Source organism: Phalacrocorax aristotelis, chromosome 3 (assembly GCF_949628215.1).
Source record: "Phalacrocorax aristotelis chromosome 3, bGulAri2.1, whole genome shotgun sequence".
Taxonomy (NCBI): Eukaryota; Metazoa; Chordata; class Aves; order Suliformes; family Phalacrocoracidae; genus Phalacrocorax; species Phalacrocorax aristotelis.
In genome coordinates this window covers 47,248,691-47,268,905 of record NC_134278.1, presented here as the reverse complement: position 1 = coordinate 47,268,905, position 20,215 = coordinate 47,248,691, and the positions used below count along the sequence as shown (strand labels likewise).

Genomic DNA, 20,215 nt, shown 5'->3' with positions numbered 1-20,215 from the left:
CCATGTATTTTCTGTTGACCAATTTAGCAGAAAACACTCTGGCAAAGCAGATCTCTGAATGTATTAGTTTAAGTAAAAATTTAGAGGAAAGAGCTTTTGATAACTGTACATAGAAGGCTACAACTGATCTCATCTATCATCTGATCTACCCATCTATTTAGTTGGAAACTCTCAGCACAATTCACTGGGACTTAGTTGCATAGGGGTACAAAGTTCAGAACTTTAAAAAAAAAAAAAAAAGGCAGCAATAAACCCACTGTCCTTAGTAAAGCACACAAAGTTTCACCTGAGACAATTGTTCTGATAATGCATGGGATTATGAAAAAAAAGTTCTTAAATTTGGTATTATGATAAAAACTTAACCTACACTAACTACAGAATCAGATTCTTCTGATAAACATTTTTCTGCATGGCACCTGGCTGCATCCATGTATTAAGGTTCCTGCAGCTGAGCCTTGAAGCAGCTCTATTCCTAATCTTTTACTGCATCACTACAATGCAGTTCCTGAGGAACAGAAGTTTAACTTAATTCCTGAAACTATTGGTTTGTAACCAGTTAAAATGCTTATTGTTTTCAGAAAACTCTCAGGAGACCTACACTGAAAAATAATATGGTTTGTACATTCTAATTAGCTAAATTGCAATATTTAATAAATTAGACACCTACCTGTAGTGACAATCAAATATTGACACTAATCTCGGTCTGTAGGGATTTTCCTTTTTTTTCTTTTTTTTTTTTAATGATAGCTTGCAAAATGCTAATTTTAACGGGATTTTTGCAAACACAATTAGAGAATGTGCACCATACTGTATGCATTCACACCACATTTTCCCACTCTGAAAACTACAGTGCTCAGTGCTTTTTCTAAAAGAGATAAAATAAGTGAACTGAAAATATTCAAGGGGGGTCATTGAACTTTTAAAGCAATCTTGATTAAAGGAACAGATTTTAGACCAGCTTAATAGCTGTCAGAGTACTCACTTACAGGTCATCTCACAGGTAAACTTGACCCTGAATCTCAGCGCATGCAGGAGATACGATTTGCTGAAAGGGAGTGTCGTTGCTTCTGAGCAAGTACAGAAGCATTGTAATATAGCAATAGAAAAAATGGTTTGTCCATGTCCAGTCATATTAGGCTAAGAAAGCTGAAGATTTCAGCCTCCAGTGCTTAAAGTTTTTCACAACTTCAAGAAGCTGACATTTAACCTTTTCAGTGTAATAAAATAAGGTTATTTTCTCCATTACTAATGCAGATTTAGTACCTAAAATAAGATCCTAATAAAGTCCAGGTTGTAATTTACTTGCATGTTAGATACAGCTCTAAATTTTAGTACTATCTCTGTTTTGCTTGCTTTGATAAATTGTCGTTCAAAAGCAGCAAAAAATGTAAAAAGAGATGATGTAACAGATTTTTATGATGCTTTTGGCTATGTTTATTGAGGTACAAAATAGTTGGTCTTGGGCTACTGCATGACAAAAATGCCTCAGCTTCACTTTAAAGCCAAAGGCAAAATAATTTTCTCTTGTCACCCAATGTATCTGTAAGCGCTGAAAGCAGGAGCAACTGGCTTGTAAACACCATTACACGGCATTCTGAGATGAAAGAGCAATCTCAACAGATACTGTGCGATGTTCATTTAAGCTCTTAATGTCAAAGCCCTCAGTTCTGCCCCTTGCTGTGAACTTTGGAGGCAAAAGAAGCTGAAGCACTGCAGAATACTCAGCAAATCAAATTCCATCCTGGCACTAAATATCTAAATTGTCAGTGCAACCTTTGATTCAGTGTGTGCTTTAGTGTGTTTATTTGGTTATTAGTGTGAACAGAGCTCAAGGACCAGAGACAATTCATTTTCAATCCATGCTGGATTTCAGTGAGAAAGGTGCTTTTAGGTAATTAATGCTAACTCCTCCTCCATATCGCCAAAAAATATAATTTGCTTTAAGTATTAATTGAGCATAATAGGGGCAGAACTTCCAATAAGCAGTATTTTAATTTAAAGATCAGTTTGGTGAGAAAATTGCTTCAGTGTTTTATAAGACGCATGTATGCATCCCTGTAACTAGCGGTATTCTTAGAGAAAGATGTATGGCTAAGGAGTTGGGCTTTTTTTAAGGCAGAAAAACCCCATGTTCAGTTTCAAGCACAAAATCTCTAATTCACCTTCTTGAAAATAAAGTATCTCAAAAGTTTGCAAAGTGAATGAACGAAATTTTCCATCAGTGAATATTTCCCTCGAAGTATTCTATCCTCACTAACACCTGCTCGTTTTTACAGCTTGCTCAGAAAAGCATTCAACTGCTATCAGTAACTGTAAGCTCTCATACTGACAAATACTATCTATGATCCACTGACTTGCCAGCTTAACATCACTCTGTTTACTGACTCTCCAGTTTTGTCATTCCCTGTAGGACAATCTCTCTAAAGAGCATCCACTTGATTGATGTATTGAAACTCAGTTTTTCTGTAGCAGTTCCTGTGTGGACAAACACTGAAAAGTTGCTTATACTGTTCAGAAAAAGAAACAAACATCAATATCCAAGCTGGCCCCAAAACAAGGAAATTTCTGAACAAAAGTCTTTAAATATTTATGCTCCAGAGAAATGATAACGTTTGTTTCCTATGAACATACTCCAAAACCAGCTTTTACACTCATTTCAATATAGTGATCACCCTGGGAGCCAATTCTTGTCCCAGAGTCATTGCATTGCTTTCTTCAGAGAGAGAAGAAATCGCAACATTCCAGTTTAAGACTAATAAAATCCTGATCACTTAGTGCAATTCCCCAGATGGATATCTATCTAACTTTTTAACTGTTGTTAAAGTGACTCTTTTAGAGCTGAAGTCATGAAAGCCATCATATTCTAATTTTCTGAAAGCATGATAGAACCAATATTCTTAGTATAGATGAAGCGTAATGAAGCACTTTCTTTCCCATAGGAAAGTCTTCCACTCATATTCTTTGATGCCAACTAACCTTCACATCTGCTATTTCCCTATTGATTGCTACAACTTGGCACTTTTGTAGAGTGTCTGATGAAGCAATTCTATTCAATGACACCACTTCCTCTTCAACAAAAGGAGTGCAGTAAAATAGCAGTGTGTTTCCTATACCTTCAGGGGAAACGCTGTGTGCAAATTATACAAACAAACATGTAGTCATCATTTATATGTGTGTATGTGGAGGAGTGTTTGCTCCTTTTATACTGAACCATTGCCTATGTAGAATTATGCAAAGTAGATTTGGTTTTGAATTTTTTAAGCAAATGAGGAGTCATTCTGGGTCCCACTTAAAAAATCCATCTCAAAATACACGGTGTTCACTATGGAAACAAGCTTGAAATTAGTCATCCCTTAAAACATGATCCAAACATATATTTACAAATCAGTAATGCACATTAGAGAATATCAGAACAAAGAGTATGTTTGTTTTGCTGTCCTTGAATATAAAGACATCAAGGATTCTTTTTTCAAGTAAAATGAAATAATTTTTTGACACATATTACACTAATGAAATATTTCATTTGAAATTAAAATGGTAAGTAATACCAATTCTCTAATAGTCCTCATGTATAATGCTGTGGGAAACACCAGCATGACAAAAAGAAAAGTACTGCATGTTTAAATTAAAGGTCAAATATAATATTTTGGTTTCAAACAGACTGAAACTATTAGACCATTGGTGTTTTATTTGCAATTTACTTTGGCTTTCCTCTAGTACAGCATCTGGATGTCTAACGTTCAGCTGATTTTCTTTTTTTTTTTTGGTGAAACTTCAGATTCTTTAAACTTTAATGCCCACAATTTTTTTTGTGTATAGTCTTCCATGGAATTAGCTCTTTGTTTTTCCTTTCTGGGTTTTTTTCCTGTTATTTCTTTAAGCCTAGATTCACAAAGGTGTTGAAACACCTAATAACTACTGAAATCAATGGGAACTTATTTAAGAAAGAAGTATAGAAAGAAGAAATAAAATATCAGGATACAGTTTCATCTTAGGATTTTCAGGTTGAACCAATATTTTAACAGGTTACTCCCTCAACAATTGATTTGCTCTAAGTTGAACTGGTAAGAAAAAAAAAAAAAAAGAAGCAACTGATTTGGGAGCCGGACATAAAAGAAAAAAGTGTTCACCTCTTCAGCCAGCTTTCCTACCAAAGAGTAGAATCAGACATAATTCATTCTACTGACTATATTTTAGCAAAACTGCTGAAGTTTTTCACTAATTTATATCCAAATCAAGACTATGATTCACCTGTTACAGTTAACAAAACAGGGCTAGGACAGAGGCCCGTAAGTGTCTGTACCACCTGTCAGTAGCGGGCCTGGGACAGTTTTGGCCTGTCCTAAGGAATAACCTCCCAAATGATACTTGGGCTCCACCCCAAGATAACAGCTCAGGAGATGCCAAGTTCCTAACAGGGTGTTTGTGCATGATCACCTGATTTTGATGGAAATGAGGGTTTAGCCCAGTGACATTGACTTTATAAGTGGTTGTGGCCTGTTCTATTTACTACTGTAAAAGATAGCCTGACAGTGTACAAGACAGAGACATATAATGCATTTGGAACAATATACTTGACACACTATATAAAAATTTCTGTATGTATTTTACATTACTCTCTAATAAAAATTTCCTTATACATTTTACTTTAGCCTCTAAACAATCCACTTCAAAATTCTTGCTTCAAAATGTTGGGTTAGATCATGATTTTTCAAGAACAATTTTTAAGACAGCTTTCAACACTGGAAGAGGTTTTCTAAAGAGATGGTCGATGCCCCAAGCCTGTCAGTGTTTTTAAGAGGCATTTGGACAATGCCCTTAACAATTTGCTTTAACTTTTGGTCAGCCCTGAACTGGTCAGGCAGCTGGAGACTACATGATCAGTATAGGTCCTTTCCAACTGAAATTATTCTAGTCTAGTCTAGTCTAGTCTAGTCTAGTCTAGCCTAGTCGAGTTTTAATAATTTTCACCTCATTTTCACCTTCTAACCAAGAAGCCCAAAAGTACTGAAATTTGCAAAACAGAATTATTGATTCAGAATCTGTTAGTGGGTATAGTTTGTTCTGTAAACACAGGTATTCTGTAAATCTGTTAGTGGGAATAGGTTGTTCCGTAAACAAGGTTGTTAGTTCTGCTGTGTCAATCTACTAATCGCCCATATGCATGCAGAAACCCAAACACGTGAACAGAACTTGACTATACAACTAAAGAAACAAGAATCAATAACTGCAGTGCTTTCATCTTGAGGTTTAGAGGTTTTAAAAAATACTATGCTAACTCTTTGCTTGCTTACTCTTGCTATTCTTTTTTAATCCAGGAAAACCAAACAGACGACTTTAAACAATGGTCCCTTTCCTCTAAATGCATTAAAAGTTGCTCTAACAGTTGTAAATTAAACCATATCACAATTTGTAAATCGAAATATTATCTTAGAGGTTGACAACATAAAAATGTTTGGAGTTTGAAGTGGCTTTAGAAATCTGTAATAAGATCTATATAATCTAGAATCTGTATATATCCTCAGCTTTTTCATCATTTGTTGATTAACACCTACTGAGCTTTAATAATTCAGTTGACCCAATTTGCTGAACTGTAGCCTTCAATTTAAAGTTTCCATGAAAATTCTGGCATAGAGTATGTCAAGATTACCACATACTTCCAAAAAAATATCCAAACAATGCAAACCCATTACCGGTGCACACATCAAAAGGCTGCACCTGTCACCCTAATTTAACAAAAAAGAAATTAATTGGACTCATAAATGTAAAAAAAATGACAACCTATACAGCAGATGACACAGCAACATCTGTCCTGCTGATGGAGGATAAATGCACTCAACCTCTAATATGATCAAGCATGTGGAGTCATGTGAGCAAAGCAAAATGGTTGACTGTGTTTATTTTTTGTTATTTTTACTTTTGTTTTTGAAAGACAGACTTTTGCAATCACTGGCTTACTTTTAGGAACGACTGTGACCAGATCAATCTTTTTAAATATGACATTTACAAACACAAATCAGAATTTTGGCCATAGTCCAACTCAGACTGTAAGCCAAAATTTGGATTTTTTTCTATGATTTGAAAGAGATATTTCTCGTTGGTTTTTTGTGCTCATTTCAGTGCCAACATGTAAGAAAAGAATCTCTTCACAGCCTTTAAACTAATAATCTAAAATAAGAAAAATATCACCACAGTGCTAGTTAAGTCAGTCAGTTTTATTATGGAATTAGAATTATTTGTATTATTCCTTGTAAAATTAATTTTCATACATAAATATTTTTCAGTCACAGCCTCTCCCTACAGTCATACCACAGTTTAGACCGGAATGAAAGTTACCTAGTGTTTAAACAGTAACCAGAAATTTTGTAAGATTAATTGTACATACTTGTAGCCACCTACACATTAAGCATCTTGACCAAGGTACTAATCTAAGCTTCTCTATAGTCAATGGGAGAAGTTCTGTAACTCTGGAGAATGCTGTCCTTCTAGGTCAGTTACTTAAGGTAGTATAGAAGAAGAACTGCTTTCTGGTGCCTTTCAATTTCTTTCCAGTGCCAATAAAAGCAACCAGATGACTACTTGAGAGGTGATAAGGTATCTACATTTTGGAATGAGGAGAAACCTGCCCTACATGTTTGAAAAATTACATCTCTCCTAGTAAAACAAATCATCTGGGGGACGGGGGGGTGGGGGTGGTATCTTTTTCCCAGCTTTGAGACCAAAACACAGGATCTTATTAAGTCTTCCTATTAAATTCTCTCAATGAACAGTTGAGATTCTTTATCAACCCACCAATTTACCGATCTATTGGTAAATTTACCATTTACCAACCTTTTGCTAGTACAGTCCTACTCTAAGCATTTTGAGAAACTTCAGGAATTACAGCCTGTTCCTTGTTTTATTCATTATCATTTCAGGGAAGCCATGCTTCATTTTATAAGTCTTATATCTATAGAAGAATAATGAATTACCTTTGCTACACATTTTACCTATGAAGTGTCACAATGTCTAGTTTCTAACTAGAAATAAGAGTTTACTAATAGTGTGCATTAATACAATAAAAGCTCTCATGCTCCCCTGAAATCACAATGATTCACAATAGAATTCTCATAATAACTTACCTGGATTTTGGTTGCCAATTATATTTAAATATCTATTGGGAGAACTTAAGTCAAATTCTGCAGAAAAGAACGTATTATTCATGGTCATCACCATTATTATGAGTCTCAGCTTTTAAGATGTGAAAAAAAATAACCCCCATAACATCCTATAAAATAAATTGCAGAGTAAATTGAAAACCTACATGCCGTATCTGAAAAAAATAATAAAAAAGAAGTTAAGAAATATATTGCTTATCTTTGGTCCAACATGTTCATAGGCAGATAATCCTCTGAGCAGTAGGCTACTCTGATCATAAAGAAATGCCTGCTCATGGCTTGCACAGGTGTACTCTTTGTTGGGTAAAAAACTGGCTGGATGGCGGGGCGCAAAGAGTTGCGGTGAATGGAGATAAGTCTAGTTGGTGGCCAGTCACAGGGCTCAGTATTGGGCCAATTCTGTTTAATACCTTTATCAATGATCTGGATGAGGGGACTGAGTGCACCCTCAGTAAGTTTGCAGGTGACACCAAGATAGGTGGGAGTGTTGATCTGCTTGGGGGAAGGAGGGTTCTACAGAGGAATGTGGACAGGCTGAATCAAAGGGCTGAGGCCGACTGTATGGGGTTCAACAAGGCCAAGTGCCAGGTCCTGTGCTTGGGCCACAACAGCCCCATGCAGCGCTACAGACTTTGAGAGGAGTGGCTGGAAAGCTGCCCAGCAGAAAAGGACCTGGGGGTATTGGTTGACAGCCGGCAGAATATGAGCCAGCAGTGTGTCCAGGTGGCCTACAAGGCCAACAGCATCCTGGCTTGTATCAGGAATAGTGCGGCCAGCAGCACTAGGGCAGTGATCGTGCCCCTGTACTCGGCACTGGTGAGGCTGCACCTGGAACACTGTGTTCAGTTTTGGGCCCCTCAGTACAAGAAAGCCATTGACTGAGGTGCTGGAGCATGTCCAGAGAAGGGTAACAAAGTTGGTGAAGGGTCTAAAGAACAAGTCTTATGAGGAGTAGCTGAAGGAACTGGGGATGTTTAGCCTGGAGAAGAGGAGGCTGAGGGAAGGCTTCATTGCTCTCTACAACCACCTGAAAGGAGGTTGTAGTGAGGCGGGGGTTGGTCTCTTCTCCCAAGTAACTAGCGATAGGACAAGAGGAAACAGCCTCAGGTTGTGCCAGGGGAGGTTTAGATTGGTTACTAGGAGAAATTTCTTCACTGAAAGGGTTGTCAAACATTGGAACAGGCTGTTCAGGGAAGTGGTTGAGTCCCCATCCCTGGAGGTATTTAAAAGACGTGTAGATGTGGTGCTTATGGACATGGTTTAGTGGTAGACTTGGTAGTGTTAGGTTAACAGTTGGACTCGATGATCTTAAAGGTGTTTTCCAACTTAAATGATTTGGTATCATTTGGTATCATGATATGATCTAAGGATGGTTTAGTATTTTTTTAAATAAATTGATAATCTGTATTGTGCATATTATGGGTCTTGAATACATTAAATAAAAGTTCAATTAATGCATCAACACCAAATAGTTCTTAAAGGGCATTCATTTCCAATAAAGCTTATGTAATTATTTCCACAGATATACTGCAAAAAGGATGGTTTAAACAATCTCGACAAGCATTCTGCTTGGAGCCATGAATAACTCTAGAGAAGAAATTCATTAGTGTAATAAGCGGTGTCCACAGCAATTCTGGCACTGGAGATATTTCTCTACACAAAGCAATGCTAATGCAGTTGGACAACACCTCAGTAGTATCATATATAAACTGACAAAGTGGAACAAAAAGTTCACCTCTGCTAATGAATGGAGGATTTCAGGCTGCTTCAGTGGGCAGGAACTCAGCAATGAAGGTTGCTCGTATGGCAGGATCTCACACAAAACTGGCTAAACCGAGAGACAGTTCACTCTGCAGAATTGTTTCTGAATCACATTCCCAGGGTGAGTCATAGATCAACTCTGCAAATATTACATGGCTTCTTGGTGATAGATCTATTTGCTTCGAAGAGCAAAATAATTTTTTTCAGACTCTGAGAGTTAAAGATCTTCTCAGATATACTCTAAATTTCCTAAATAAATGCCAACTCTGAAATCTTTCATATGGAGTGTTGTTTGCAGTTGAAGGATCCCCTATGATCTATTTCAGTTCCCTTTCTTACCTTGCTCATGATCTAAAGACATACATTAAAAAAACAAAACCTAAAAAGAGAAAAGGAAAGTGTTCTTGCCCTGCCTCCTGGTGAAAAGCAACAGGAGAAGGAGAGATAGGTGATAAGGCTAGATAGATATTAGGTTATGTATTTCTGAAGAAAAAGCCTTGCAACAAAACCTATGTTCAGAACCCAGAGTTCAGTCATTCTCTTACAACAGCAGTGCCGTTACAGGCCCTGAAGAGGCCAGAAAGGGAAGTGCATCAGGTGAGAGAAAGGCAACAAAATGGCTTACCAGTTAAGACAAAATCTAAAATAGTACACAAGGAAAACATACATTCTGGAAGTATCAGCAATTTCATTGCTGTCGATTTTCTCATCCTCACACCTCCAAATGTCTAGACAACAGAACTCACTTCCCAAAAGGTGTGGATTCCCAGTGGCTTTCACATTTAGCAGGGTGATATAAGATCTCCATGCCATGGAAAGGGACACCCCCGCTCCCTTTGCATCAGTTCTAACATTCTAGCAGTGAGAGCAGCTTTCTTCACAACTGAAAAGTTGCAACAGCAACAAAAGATTGATTTTCAGTTGGATCAGAAAGCTGGACTGACTCTTGCCACAGCCCTATGATATGTAGAGCCAACAGAGCTTGAGGTTGAAGGCAGGAGAAGAGGTTGGACTACTCACAGTTAGGCTGGCTTAAGGTGATCCCAAAACAAGAAGCATTTTGCAGTGATTAGTAGTGATTAAACTCCATCTGACTTCAAAGTAAAAAGCCCCTACTTTTCTTGCCTTCAGTGCCATTGCTATATATTCTCCAAAAACAAAGACAGAATGGGCTTCTCTTAACTAAAAAAGATTTTTCAAATATCTATATTATAACATTCCTCTGAATCACCTACTTTTGGCAGAAATTCTTGTCTTTTGCTGGTAAAAAATCCTGACAATTTAGGACTCAAAGTGTGGTCTGGATATTTGTATATCAGGCTTGACTTTCTACAGACAAATGTACAATTAATTAGTATTTTTTTCCACCTCTGGGCTCTGATTTCTTGTATCCTGTATTTCTATCCAAGAGGCAATTAGATCTTGCTATATTTTGCCATACCTTATACACTGAGAAAGCTTTATTCAGACAAACTCCATCATGTACCTACAGTATTGATCATTAGTGTATGTGCACTAATCAATGCATGTTGTTGTCAGATGCAATTTTGAAAAATAATACAAATGTCTTCTTCCTGGTACATTTGTTTTAGCTCTACATTGTATTCACACTGCGAAATATTTACAGAACAGGAAAGCCAGATGGGACCATAGGTTACATAGTTTAGCCCATCTGAGAGTTCTGTGTGGAGATGAGCATAAAACTTTTTCCCTGTGAATATTTAGGGTAGGGCAGAAACAGATGCTGAGCTGTATTAATTGATCCAAAGACAAAGACAACTTTTCCTAATGCTAACTTTTAATTTATATTTTTATGTCTCTCTCTGACTTCCTTTCAAAAATAACTGTGGGGACACAATTTGTATGTTAACTACTTAATTCAATATTGTAATTATTGTGAATGACCAATCTTGTTTTCTCTGAAAAGTTAAGTATATTTCTTTGAGAGGACCCCAGAAAGCATTTGCACATGCTTCATTGGTTTCTAAGAGCTGACAGGGGTAAATTATAAATTATAAATTTATGAATTATAAAAATGAGTCCTGTGATGTTGGAGCATAATTCTTAATGAATACCATGTTATCCAGAAGCTTATTAGCAATGCTTACTATCTGGATACATGGCATAATGCAGTATAAATCTTTTCAGAAGTGAAAAGTTAACTAGTCCTCATGTTCATATTTTTCAGTCCATAACATAGGAACAGGGGAAAAGGGTATAAGAAATGAGGAACAGGGAATGGAGAAAGGGGAGGGAAAAGGCATGGGCATAAACAAAGGCAAGGGTGGAAAGGTAGTGGATTTCTACCACATTCCATATATTTTCAGTTTCATGCTCCAGCACTGAGATGCAACAGGCAGCCAAACATATGCTCTTATTTACTGCAGGAACAGTAAGGACTCTGACAACCCTAGAGAAGGGGGAAGGGTCAAGACAACATAAAAACCATTTCAGTCACTTTGTCCCAGTACCTACAGAGTTGGTTGGAATGAGGCCCTTTATGCGAATTAGTTCTGCTTTCTGTCCTCAGATTCAAAAGGAAGACAGTTCACCTCAGAGAACTTAATGGTACCAAATTTATCCGAATTTCTTCTATTTAGAACTCAAATGCACTGTTGCTCTTGTTATAGTCTGTGTTAATGCATCATCTAACCTGCCTACCTCTGCCTAGCTTAATTGATCTTTTAAAGAAATAAGTAGAACTCAGTGAGGCAGAGGTGTTTTGAGGTCTCTGGACAAAGCCTGTTATCTCATTCTCACAGACCCTGGTATTGCAGATTCAGTAAGTGTATGGAGCAACCACAGGCCTTGCTTTACAGGTTTGCAACTGTGCCTGGGTTTTTTGTACATTCAGAGAAGTAGGGTTAACTGACTGGGTGCTCCTGAAAAGAAGGAATAATCATGAGAAAAGCGAAATAATGCATTTCAGCTGAATGTGTTTCTAGCCAATAGGCTGAAACCATGATGATCAAAAAGATTAAAAAAAACCCCAAAACCTACATGGTATTTATATTCCATTCCCTTTTTATTCAAAAGTGCCACATGTGTTTTTGTGCATAAGAAGTCTGTATTTGTTACATTCGAATGCAACTTATATGTAAAGTGAAATAATTTTAAAGCAAACTGAACATGTATCTGTGATACCTACTACCAATTATTTTTAGGCATCATCCAGATCAGCACATGGAGGCTGGGACTCAAAAAATTCTTTTCCATTAGTCGTTGTCAGTCAGTGGATATCTGAATAGCTCAGAAGTGGTGTTTCTTTCATCTTTGACTTGCAACAATTTCACCAAATAATTGATGCACACTGCTAAATTTCATAAGGTCTTATTTGCAGGATTCAACTAAAGATTCTATGTGTGTATATGTCCATGTGCTTGTACATGCACATTTATTGTTAAACATATAAATGTCATTTGCCCATTACAATGTTCAAACCCAGGTTTGAAAAACCCACTGAAGTTATGCTGGCTTTATGCATGCCAATGCCAACACTGCTCACGACGAATGGCATTCATACCTTTATTCTTGCTGCTATTCTTTCCTTTATCTCAGGAGATCTGTCACTTGTACTCCAATTGCAAGCAGTGGGAAAATTCCCCTACTGCTTTCAGCCTTAAGAGACTATTTCTGAGATTTTGCACTGTATAGGTATAGCTTCATGCTATTTCCTTTAACAATAGTCTGAGAATTTGGAAGAGGAGGATAGACACTAAATGCTGAATTGTTGCTCCCCCAAGATTTCCTGAGGGAGATGGTAACAAAATGGCTAGGGTAAAAAGCAGCAGGGGAGGGGGGGAACTGAAAAGGGTCAGCAGCATGGATCTTTGTGGAGAAAAAGCAGTGTAGGAAGAAATGGAGGATATTGTAGAAAAGTAGCACGGGAGCATAAAAATGGGTCCTGAAGAGGAAAGAAACTGGCAAATGTAGATGACAAATAGAATACTAAGTCAGCTTTCCTGAGTTAGTCCCCTATATGCCTTTCACCAAGTGCTCTTGAAAAAGGCACATTCCCTTGCAGTGCTTCAGCTTCCTTATCAGAAAAACAAGGATATAAAATACATGACTGTCACAGAGATCTAAGACCACCTTTAATTTGTGATACAGAAGTAATGACACTAATCTACTGCTGTTAGACAATGAAAACTTACTTTGTTTTTTACTATTTGGTATGCAAATGCCTAGTAACCATAACTGAGTAAACTTCCATTATGCATGATACTGTACAAAAACACAGAAAGAAAACAATTCTGACATCGAAAGGTACAGGTAAGAAAAATTACGAGAAAAACAAAGGTATACAGCAACTTCACAAAAAAAATATCTTAAAATTGTAGACCACATATAAGCATATGTGCTGTAGTAGTTTCTTTGTGTGTGAGGGTGGAGAACTGTGGTACAAATAGAAGCAGGACGGAATTAACATTGTTCTCAATTTCAGAACTCTCGTTCAGCAAGAAAACAGACACTGGGATTTTGAGAAACATAGGCTGAGAGACCACAGAAATCAGAGTCAATGAAAAATCTGAGCTTTTTTATCCAAGAACAGCCAGTGTGAGATAAGGACCTTTCATGAAAATAACAGATGCTTTTTATTTTATTCCAAACAGGAAGGAAGACAGGCTTCTGAAACTTGAATATGGTCAATAGTGACAAAAGCAGCCAGGAGAAAGAAACGTAAGTTTGTAACTCACAAAAAACTCCACAATCGGAGAAACACCAAAACACATATCAGGAGTGGAACCTAGAAGCCTAGCAGCAGATATGGCTTAGAATTTACTTTCACATTTCTTTCTGTTTAATTCTTGGATAATACTAAGATTTTCTTTATTGTTCCCAATGAAATGGCCAACCAGACCCACCAGACAAATAAAAAACTTGTAAAACTACTTCCTTTCCATGCTCAGGCTAGATAAGTAGATCTTAAGAAGAGAGAGAATTGAAAATTTCCACCTCTTTCTGACTTCTAAAAGGAGTTGTAATGTCATATTTCTCAGACCATGAGGAGGCATACAACTATCTGGAGGACCTAATAAACCTCTGGAGACATTCTCCTTTTTCATAGAAGCTATTCCACAGGGATGTTTGACTCTACAAGGGTAAAAACACTTTTAAAGTGTATCTCCTGTGGTTTCCAAGATTTTAACTTTAGCAGGTTTTAATCTAGCAGTTAATTTGTTTGTCTGATTCCCATTTAGGTTCTCCTTCAAAAAACGTTCCTCTTTTGTTTTAGCACCACACAGCTTTGGCCAGGTCCCAAAGTTTTCTTAAGAAAGAATTCAGTGGACTGCTATATAGATAATTTATGCAGAAATTACTGTCAGTCTCATGGGCAGCTACTGAGCCTCACTGTGATTGGAACTAATAACTATTTCCAAGATACGATAATTTCATTTAACATTAGGAAACCATCTGGTGCCTTCATTTCTTGTTGTAACATAATGCCACTGTTTTACTCAATCCACTCTCATTAAAACAAGACAAAGCAGCTAAGGAAAAACATACACTGAGATGATAAATTTATCCTCAGTCATCTTTGTGCAACCTCCCCCAGAAGTCATACTGTCATGGATTTCTGAAGTAGGAGGGGACTACTAAAATCTAATCTGAGCTCCAGTATAATGAAGGCTATCTATTTCATTGAGTAGCCTCTAAATCAAAAGCATAATGTGTTTGGGCTATGCTGTCTCTATTTTTCTCACAACAGCTACATGTGATGGATGAATCCAGCCCACTCCTTGATAAGTTGTACCAGTGGTTAATTACACCAACTCTTAAAATTATGCACCTTATTTCTAGTGTGAATTTGCCTAACTTCAGCTTTGAAACATTGGATCTCATTATGCCTTTTTCTGCTAGATTAAACAGTCATCTGCTGTCAAAAGTCTCATTCCCATTAAGGCACTTACAGACCATGATCAAGTCACCTCTTAACCTTCTCTTCAGCAGATTAAACAGACCGATCTTCTTTAGCCTCTAACTACAATGCTTATTTCCAGACCTACCGTCATTGTTTCACCTTTAATGAACTCTTGCCAATTTTAAACATATTTTCAAAGTGTGGTCACCAGAACAGGACACAATGGTTCAATAATAGTTCCCCTAATGCCATGTAAAATGCAGTCTTATTTCCTACTTGATATTCGTTTGTCTATATATCAAAGAATATAATACGTACCATTTAAAACCCTTCTTTAGCTTACTGATAAAACAGGAAGCATTCTGAAAGGAATTTAAAATTGAATATTTATCCTGGTTTTTTACACACAATGGAGAAAATGGATGCAACTCTCCTGTCTTTTCTATACTATCTGTACTTTTCTTTACTATCTACAGCCGGTGTAATTTCTGTCACTTAAGATATATTTTTGATAGTTTTTGTCTTCCTTTATCTGTTTCCAGTTCTTAAATGCTTTTTATATTATTATTTTGTATTAGTACCTACGAGCTGTTCAGCTCTAGTAGTACCTTTTAAGACAATTCCAAATACAGTCATATTTTAAAATATTTTCCTGCATTTTCATTTCCTTCATGTTAAGGAAATTACATTACTGAAGCAATTTGCTTACACAAAATAGAAGTATATTCTGAAAACACACAAATACAGATGTACTATGTTGACCGGAACTATAGTAGTCTGTTTTCTGATAAACTCAAACTTATTAGGTAAAAATACCTAATTTTACCAGAAAGTTTACTCTAACAGATATACTGTATATAGATGTTTTGGTTTATCTTTCATGAAATATATATTTAATCAGATTGTATTCCTTACACAGGTAGCTCTAGTGAATAGCATTTACATCAAGCAAACTCTGATTTCCAGCTGGAATTTGCTTCAGATACAGAATGAATCAAATGAAATTATATAGTTTCCATTTACTTTTCTTTTTGAGCATGATTTTTGTTTATTGGCTGAACTAAAAGAACAGTTGTAGCTACTTCTAATGCTTAAATTTCGATCCATTTCATTAGGTAAAACATACCAATTAATTTACATACCACTAGATAAGACAGTACACATCAGAAAAATATTTGTAATCATTTGATTGCGAGCTGGAACAGAAGTTCTTAACTATAACTGCATTTTCATGTCACAAAGCACTTACTAACTATGATCTGTTCACACATAAAGCCCAGAAAATATGTTTGTTCAACAGAATAAACCTTAATTTGACCTAAAATGTATCAGCTGAATAAAGAAATCCTGTGTTTTGTTCTTATTTCTCTTTTTCATTCATAGTGAAGAAGAATTCATTATTGTGCTAAAAGGAATACCAAATTGTAAGATCTGACACCATAACTCTGTAGTGTATAATTATAGGTTATTTCAACTGCAAACAAAAACCTTCTATGCAGTATGTGCAATTGCTAGTTCATTAGAAGTTAAGTCCTGTCTAGTTCTTGCATATAATATACTAGATAAACACAAAATATATCTAGATAAATAGAAAAAGAAGAAAGACAGCAGAAACAAATAATTGTGCAGAAAAGGGAGCAGTATATTATTATCCAGAGGGGAAAAACATCCAGAGAAAGAGATATTGTCTGTGTGCACTTAAAAAACCACAGATTATGCACGTACAAAAAAGGAAAAAGCATGAATAAGGCAGAAAATTAATGGTGGGTAGAAGGAAAACTAAAAGCTAAGAAGATGCAGAGAAAAGTGCTTCTGGCAATCAGAAGGAAAGACACTGCTAATTTAAACTTGCTTCTTAATATTCTAGAGTCCACAGTTTGAATCTGAATTAGAACAAGTTCAAAGTTTTCTGCCAGACAAAAAATGAAATTAAAGCCCTGTAGTGTTTTCTGGTAACTCAGTAAATACCTTGTGTCATTTCTTTATGTCCTGAGACTTAAATCATTTTGACACTTCTAAAAACCTCAGTCTTTAAACTTTTAATCTAGTTTCTTTTAACTGCTTAACATATTTCCTGAGATCAAGAGACCTCTAATCAGTTAGTTACTTCTATTAACTTCATCAGCTCCATTTCCAAAAAGTATTCTAGGGAAAATACTCAGAACTTTTTTAGTGCACACTGTAAGTTAAGCAGCCTAAAACATTCTCAGATACTGAAGTTGTATTGATTATTTCCAAGCAGAAGCTGAAAGGACTATAATTATTTTTAAAAATTAAACCTATGTGTACAGTTTGTTTGGCTCTAAGGTCTTTAGATTATATGGTGACTAATTAACCTTGATATCTAAACAAATTTTGAACTCTCTGAATCTGATGAGAGGAACTGAGCACACATTCGTCAATTTCTGCACCAGTTTACAAGTTACTATGGACCTCAGTTTGTCTAATTTCAAATGCCAATGTAACAGTCACCACAAAGCTTCAGGTGACAGCATAATAACTCATAAAACCAGAATATACTAGCTAAAAGTCTTCAAAATGTATCAAAGATCAGCAAATATTCTTAAACACCTCTCTCTTTGGGAGATCCGAGACACCTCTGTGCTATCAAAGACAAGGAGTTACAGAACAAACCATCCTCCATCCCTTCATGCATACTTCTCACTAATTTAAGCCCACCTAAATGCTTGATGAAGCTAGAAAAGAAAGATTTCTCTCTAATCCAGCAGCATATTTCACTATATTTCAAACTGAATTACCGTAGTAACAGGTTAAAAGGAACAGAAAAACTGGTAGAATCTGAGCTTTTTATACAGACCCCAAACTTCATTCAAAAGTTTCTCAAGAATATGAAGTCCAAAAGGTTTTTCTCAGTCCAGCCACAAATATCATTAATGTAGTCCCGTTGCTTGAAGAAAGACCATGATTAATGCTACTGAACTGATACTGTAACTCCTAATCTGACAAAACTCATTCTTGTACACAGCTATGAGAGATCTGTCTGGGCAAGGTGTTCAGGTTTCCTCACCTATTCCATGGCTATAAATCCAATTCTTTAAGTGAAAATCATCAAAGGACTTGCTTTGTATTTCCCATGAGAGATTCTTCATTTGCTTCCTTTGCTATCTTGCAAATCCTCAGAAAGGTGATTTTCAGCTGATTTTCACAGCACTGGGAATCGTATTTGTTGCTCCTTAGCAAGGTGCACAAACTTCCCGCCCACAATTGGGATATAGGATCTTTTCAAACAGAATATAAAGCTTACCTTGAAGAAAGTCATAGTTGCTCCATCTTCAACTGCCCCATACTCTATCTTTGTCTGCTTGGCCAAATCATCAGCGGAATCAATAGGGGATTCCATACGTTCCACTGTCAGAAAGGCGGCTAGGTTAGCAGTGTACGAAGAAATGATGATAAGTGTGAAAAACCACCAAATGCCTCCCACTATCCTGGTGGAGAGGGCTTTGGGCATGAGCTCAGAACCTAACGAAAACCAGGGGAGAAAGGTGAAACCAATGCACACAAAATAATTAATAAGTGTTCAGCACTTTTTGCCACAGTGGGGAGATGGAATCACTGTGCAAAAAAATCTTTAAGCTACAGGCTTACATGTACTGCTTGTACAAACACACACAACTGAAATGAAAAATAAGAACTGATTACATTTATAAAGACAGATCTTTTTGGAGCTGTGGGAATCAAAAGATAGTAATGGGAGACTCAATGATCAGTGCCTTTTTAAAATTTATAAATATATGTGTGTATATATATCAATGTGAACAAATCAGTTACTTGAACTGACATTCCAGAAGGAATCCTACTGGACTGAACCTCTAAGTTAAAACTAATATTGAAGCACTGACACAGTTCTTTATCTTCAAGGCATTATTTAGCATTTTGTAAAAATTTCCTTGAGTAAATAAAAATAAATTATTGATGAAAGGAACAGATATGAAATAAAGTATTTCATATCTGAGATACAAAATATGAAATCTACTATAAATATCCTTTTGACTTTTGCCACTTGTATTGCTGTAAAGTGTTGTTTATTGACTGCTTAGATTAAAAAAATTAACATCTCCCATCTCTATAGTTAGCCCCACAATTTCAGATAAACATGGGTGGCTGTGCCACACAATTAATTTGATATAACAGCAATGAAAATATTAGACCACTATGCATAAACTAGATAAAGCTAGATTACAATGCATTGCTGGAGTTGCCTGCTCATGGCACTAAAGAACGGAGGGGGTGACAGACACTGTATAGTAATTTGCATGATTATTAATGCTAATTTAGAGTCTAATGAGACAAATTGAAGCACATAATCTTCTCTTGTGCCTAATTACTAAAACCAGGAAAAAATAAAATTCAATGTGATTTACAACAAGAAATATTTATTATAAATGAGCATGTATGGATTTTTTTCCATAACATTATAATTAAATGGCTGAAATTTCTAGTCAAATAAATAATTTCAAGCTTCATTGTAAGAACTTTATGTAAAATCTTTTAGAAGTATCCAGACATTTGTTTTCAATGAAACAGTTTTACCATATCCACTATACCATTGTACCAAAATAATAACTTTTTGTTAATTGGTCACTATGCTTGTTTCTAAATCTTCTGGGTAAAATGGAATGAAGGCAAGATGGACTATTTTATTATTGTTAAATTTTAGTGTTCACATTAAATTATTTAAGGAACTGGTCCAGCAAGGTAACACACCTTCATATAAATGAAAGATTATGCCAAACTTCCAATGTCAATGCCAAAAAAAAGAACGGGGGGTGGGGGGGGGCCGGGGGGGGCGGAGGGGGGAGGAAGAAAACCAAAGAAAAGGAAAAAAGAAGGGGTATCATAACTGGACTATTGTATTCAAAAACAGCCCATCTTACCCTGCAGTTCATCTTACCCTTGCTGTTTCAAACAAAAAAAGCTGACAGACTTGGACATGACAGCCAACTCCAGCGCCAGACTCTGCCTAGAATTCTGCAAGGAAAGAAGTAGAAAAGTACCTTTCTGATGTAGTTGCTCCTAGGCCCTGTTAGTCAGACACTTACACACCATAACACTAACAGATTTCCCAATAAGCCCACCATCATAAACTCCTTTTAATTGCTCTTGTTTCATTCAAAAAGCAACACCAGTAAAGTCAGATATGACTGGGAAGAAAAGAAGAGTGGAAGCATTTGCCTCAGTTGCCCCAATTACCACAAGTTCATACCTTACCAAGGACTGAAACCGAGTGCCACCTAGGCCCATGAAACAGAGCCTGGTTAGGGGCTGACTGTCATGTACCCAAGGTAACGTCATGTCCAGCACTATATCCCACAGTTTCCTGGGAGTGAGGGGTTTCGGCAAGACATGTATGAGTTCCCTCTATCATGTATCCTCCAGCACTAAGCAAATGTTTTGTAAAGAAGCAGTACTT

The 20,215-nt window shown here is 36.5% G+C and overlaps 1 protein-coding gene across 1 annotated transcript in view; it reads right to left on the bottom strand.

The window, feature by feature from the left end:
* The window catches only part of GRIK2 (glutamate ionotropic receptor kainate type subunit 2), a 418,771-nt gene that overhangs the window by 76,003 nt on the left and 322,553 nt on the right, over positions 1 to 20,215 (bottom strand). Inside the window, exon 13 of the mRNA XM_075087352.1 lies at positions 18,047 to 18,264. Within this exon, the coding sequence (XP_074943453.1) occupies positions 18,047 to 18,264 (218 nt within the window). The remainder of the gene's footprint in view (positions 1 to 18,046; positions 18,265 to 20,215) is intronic.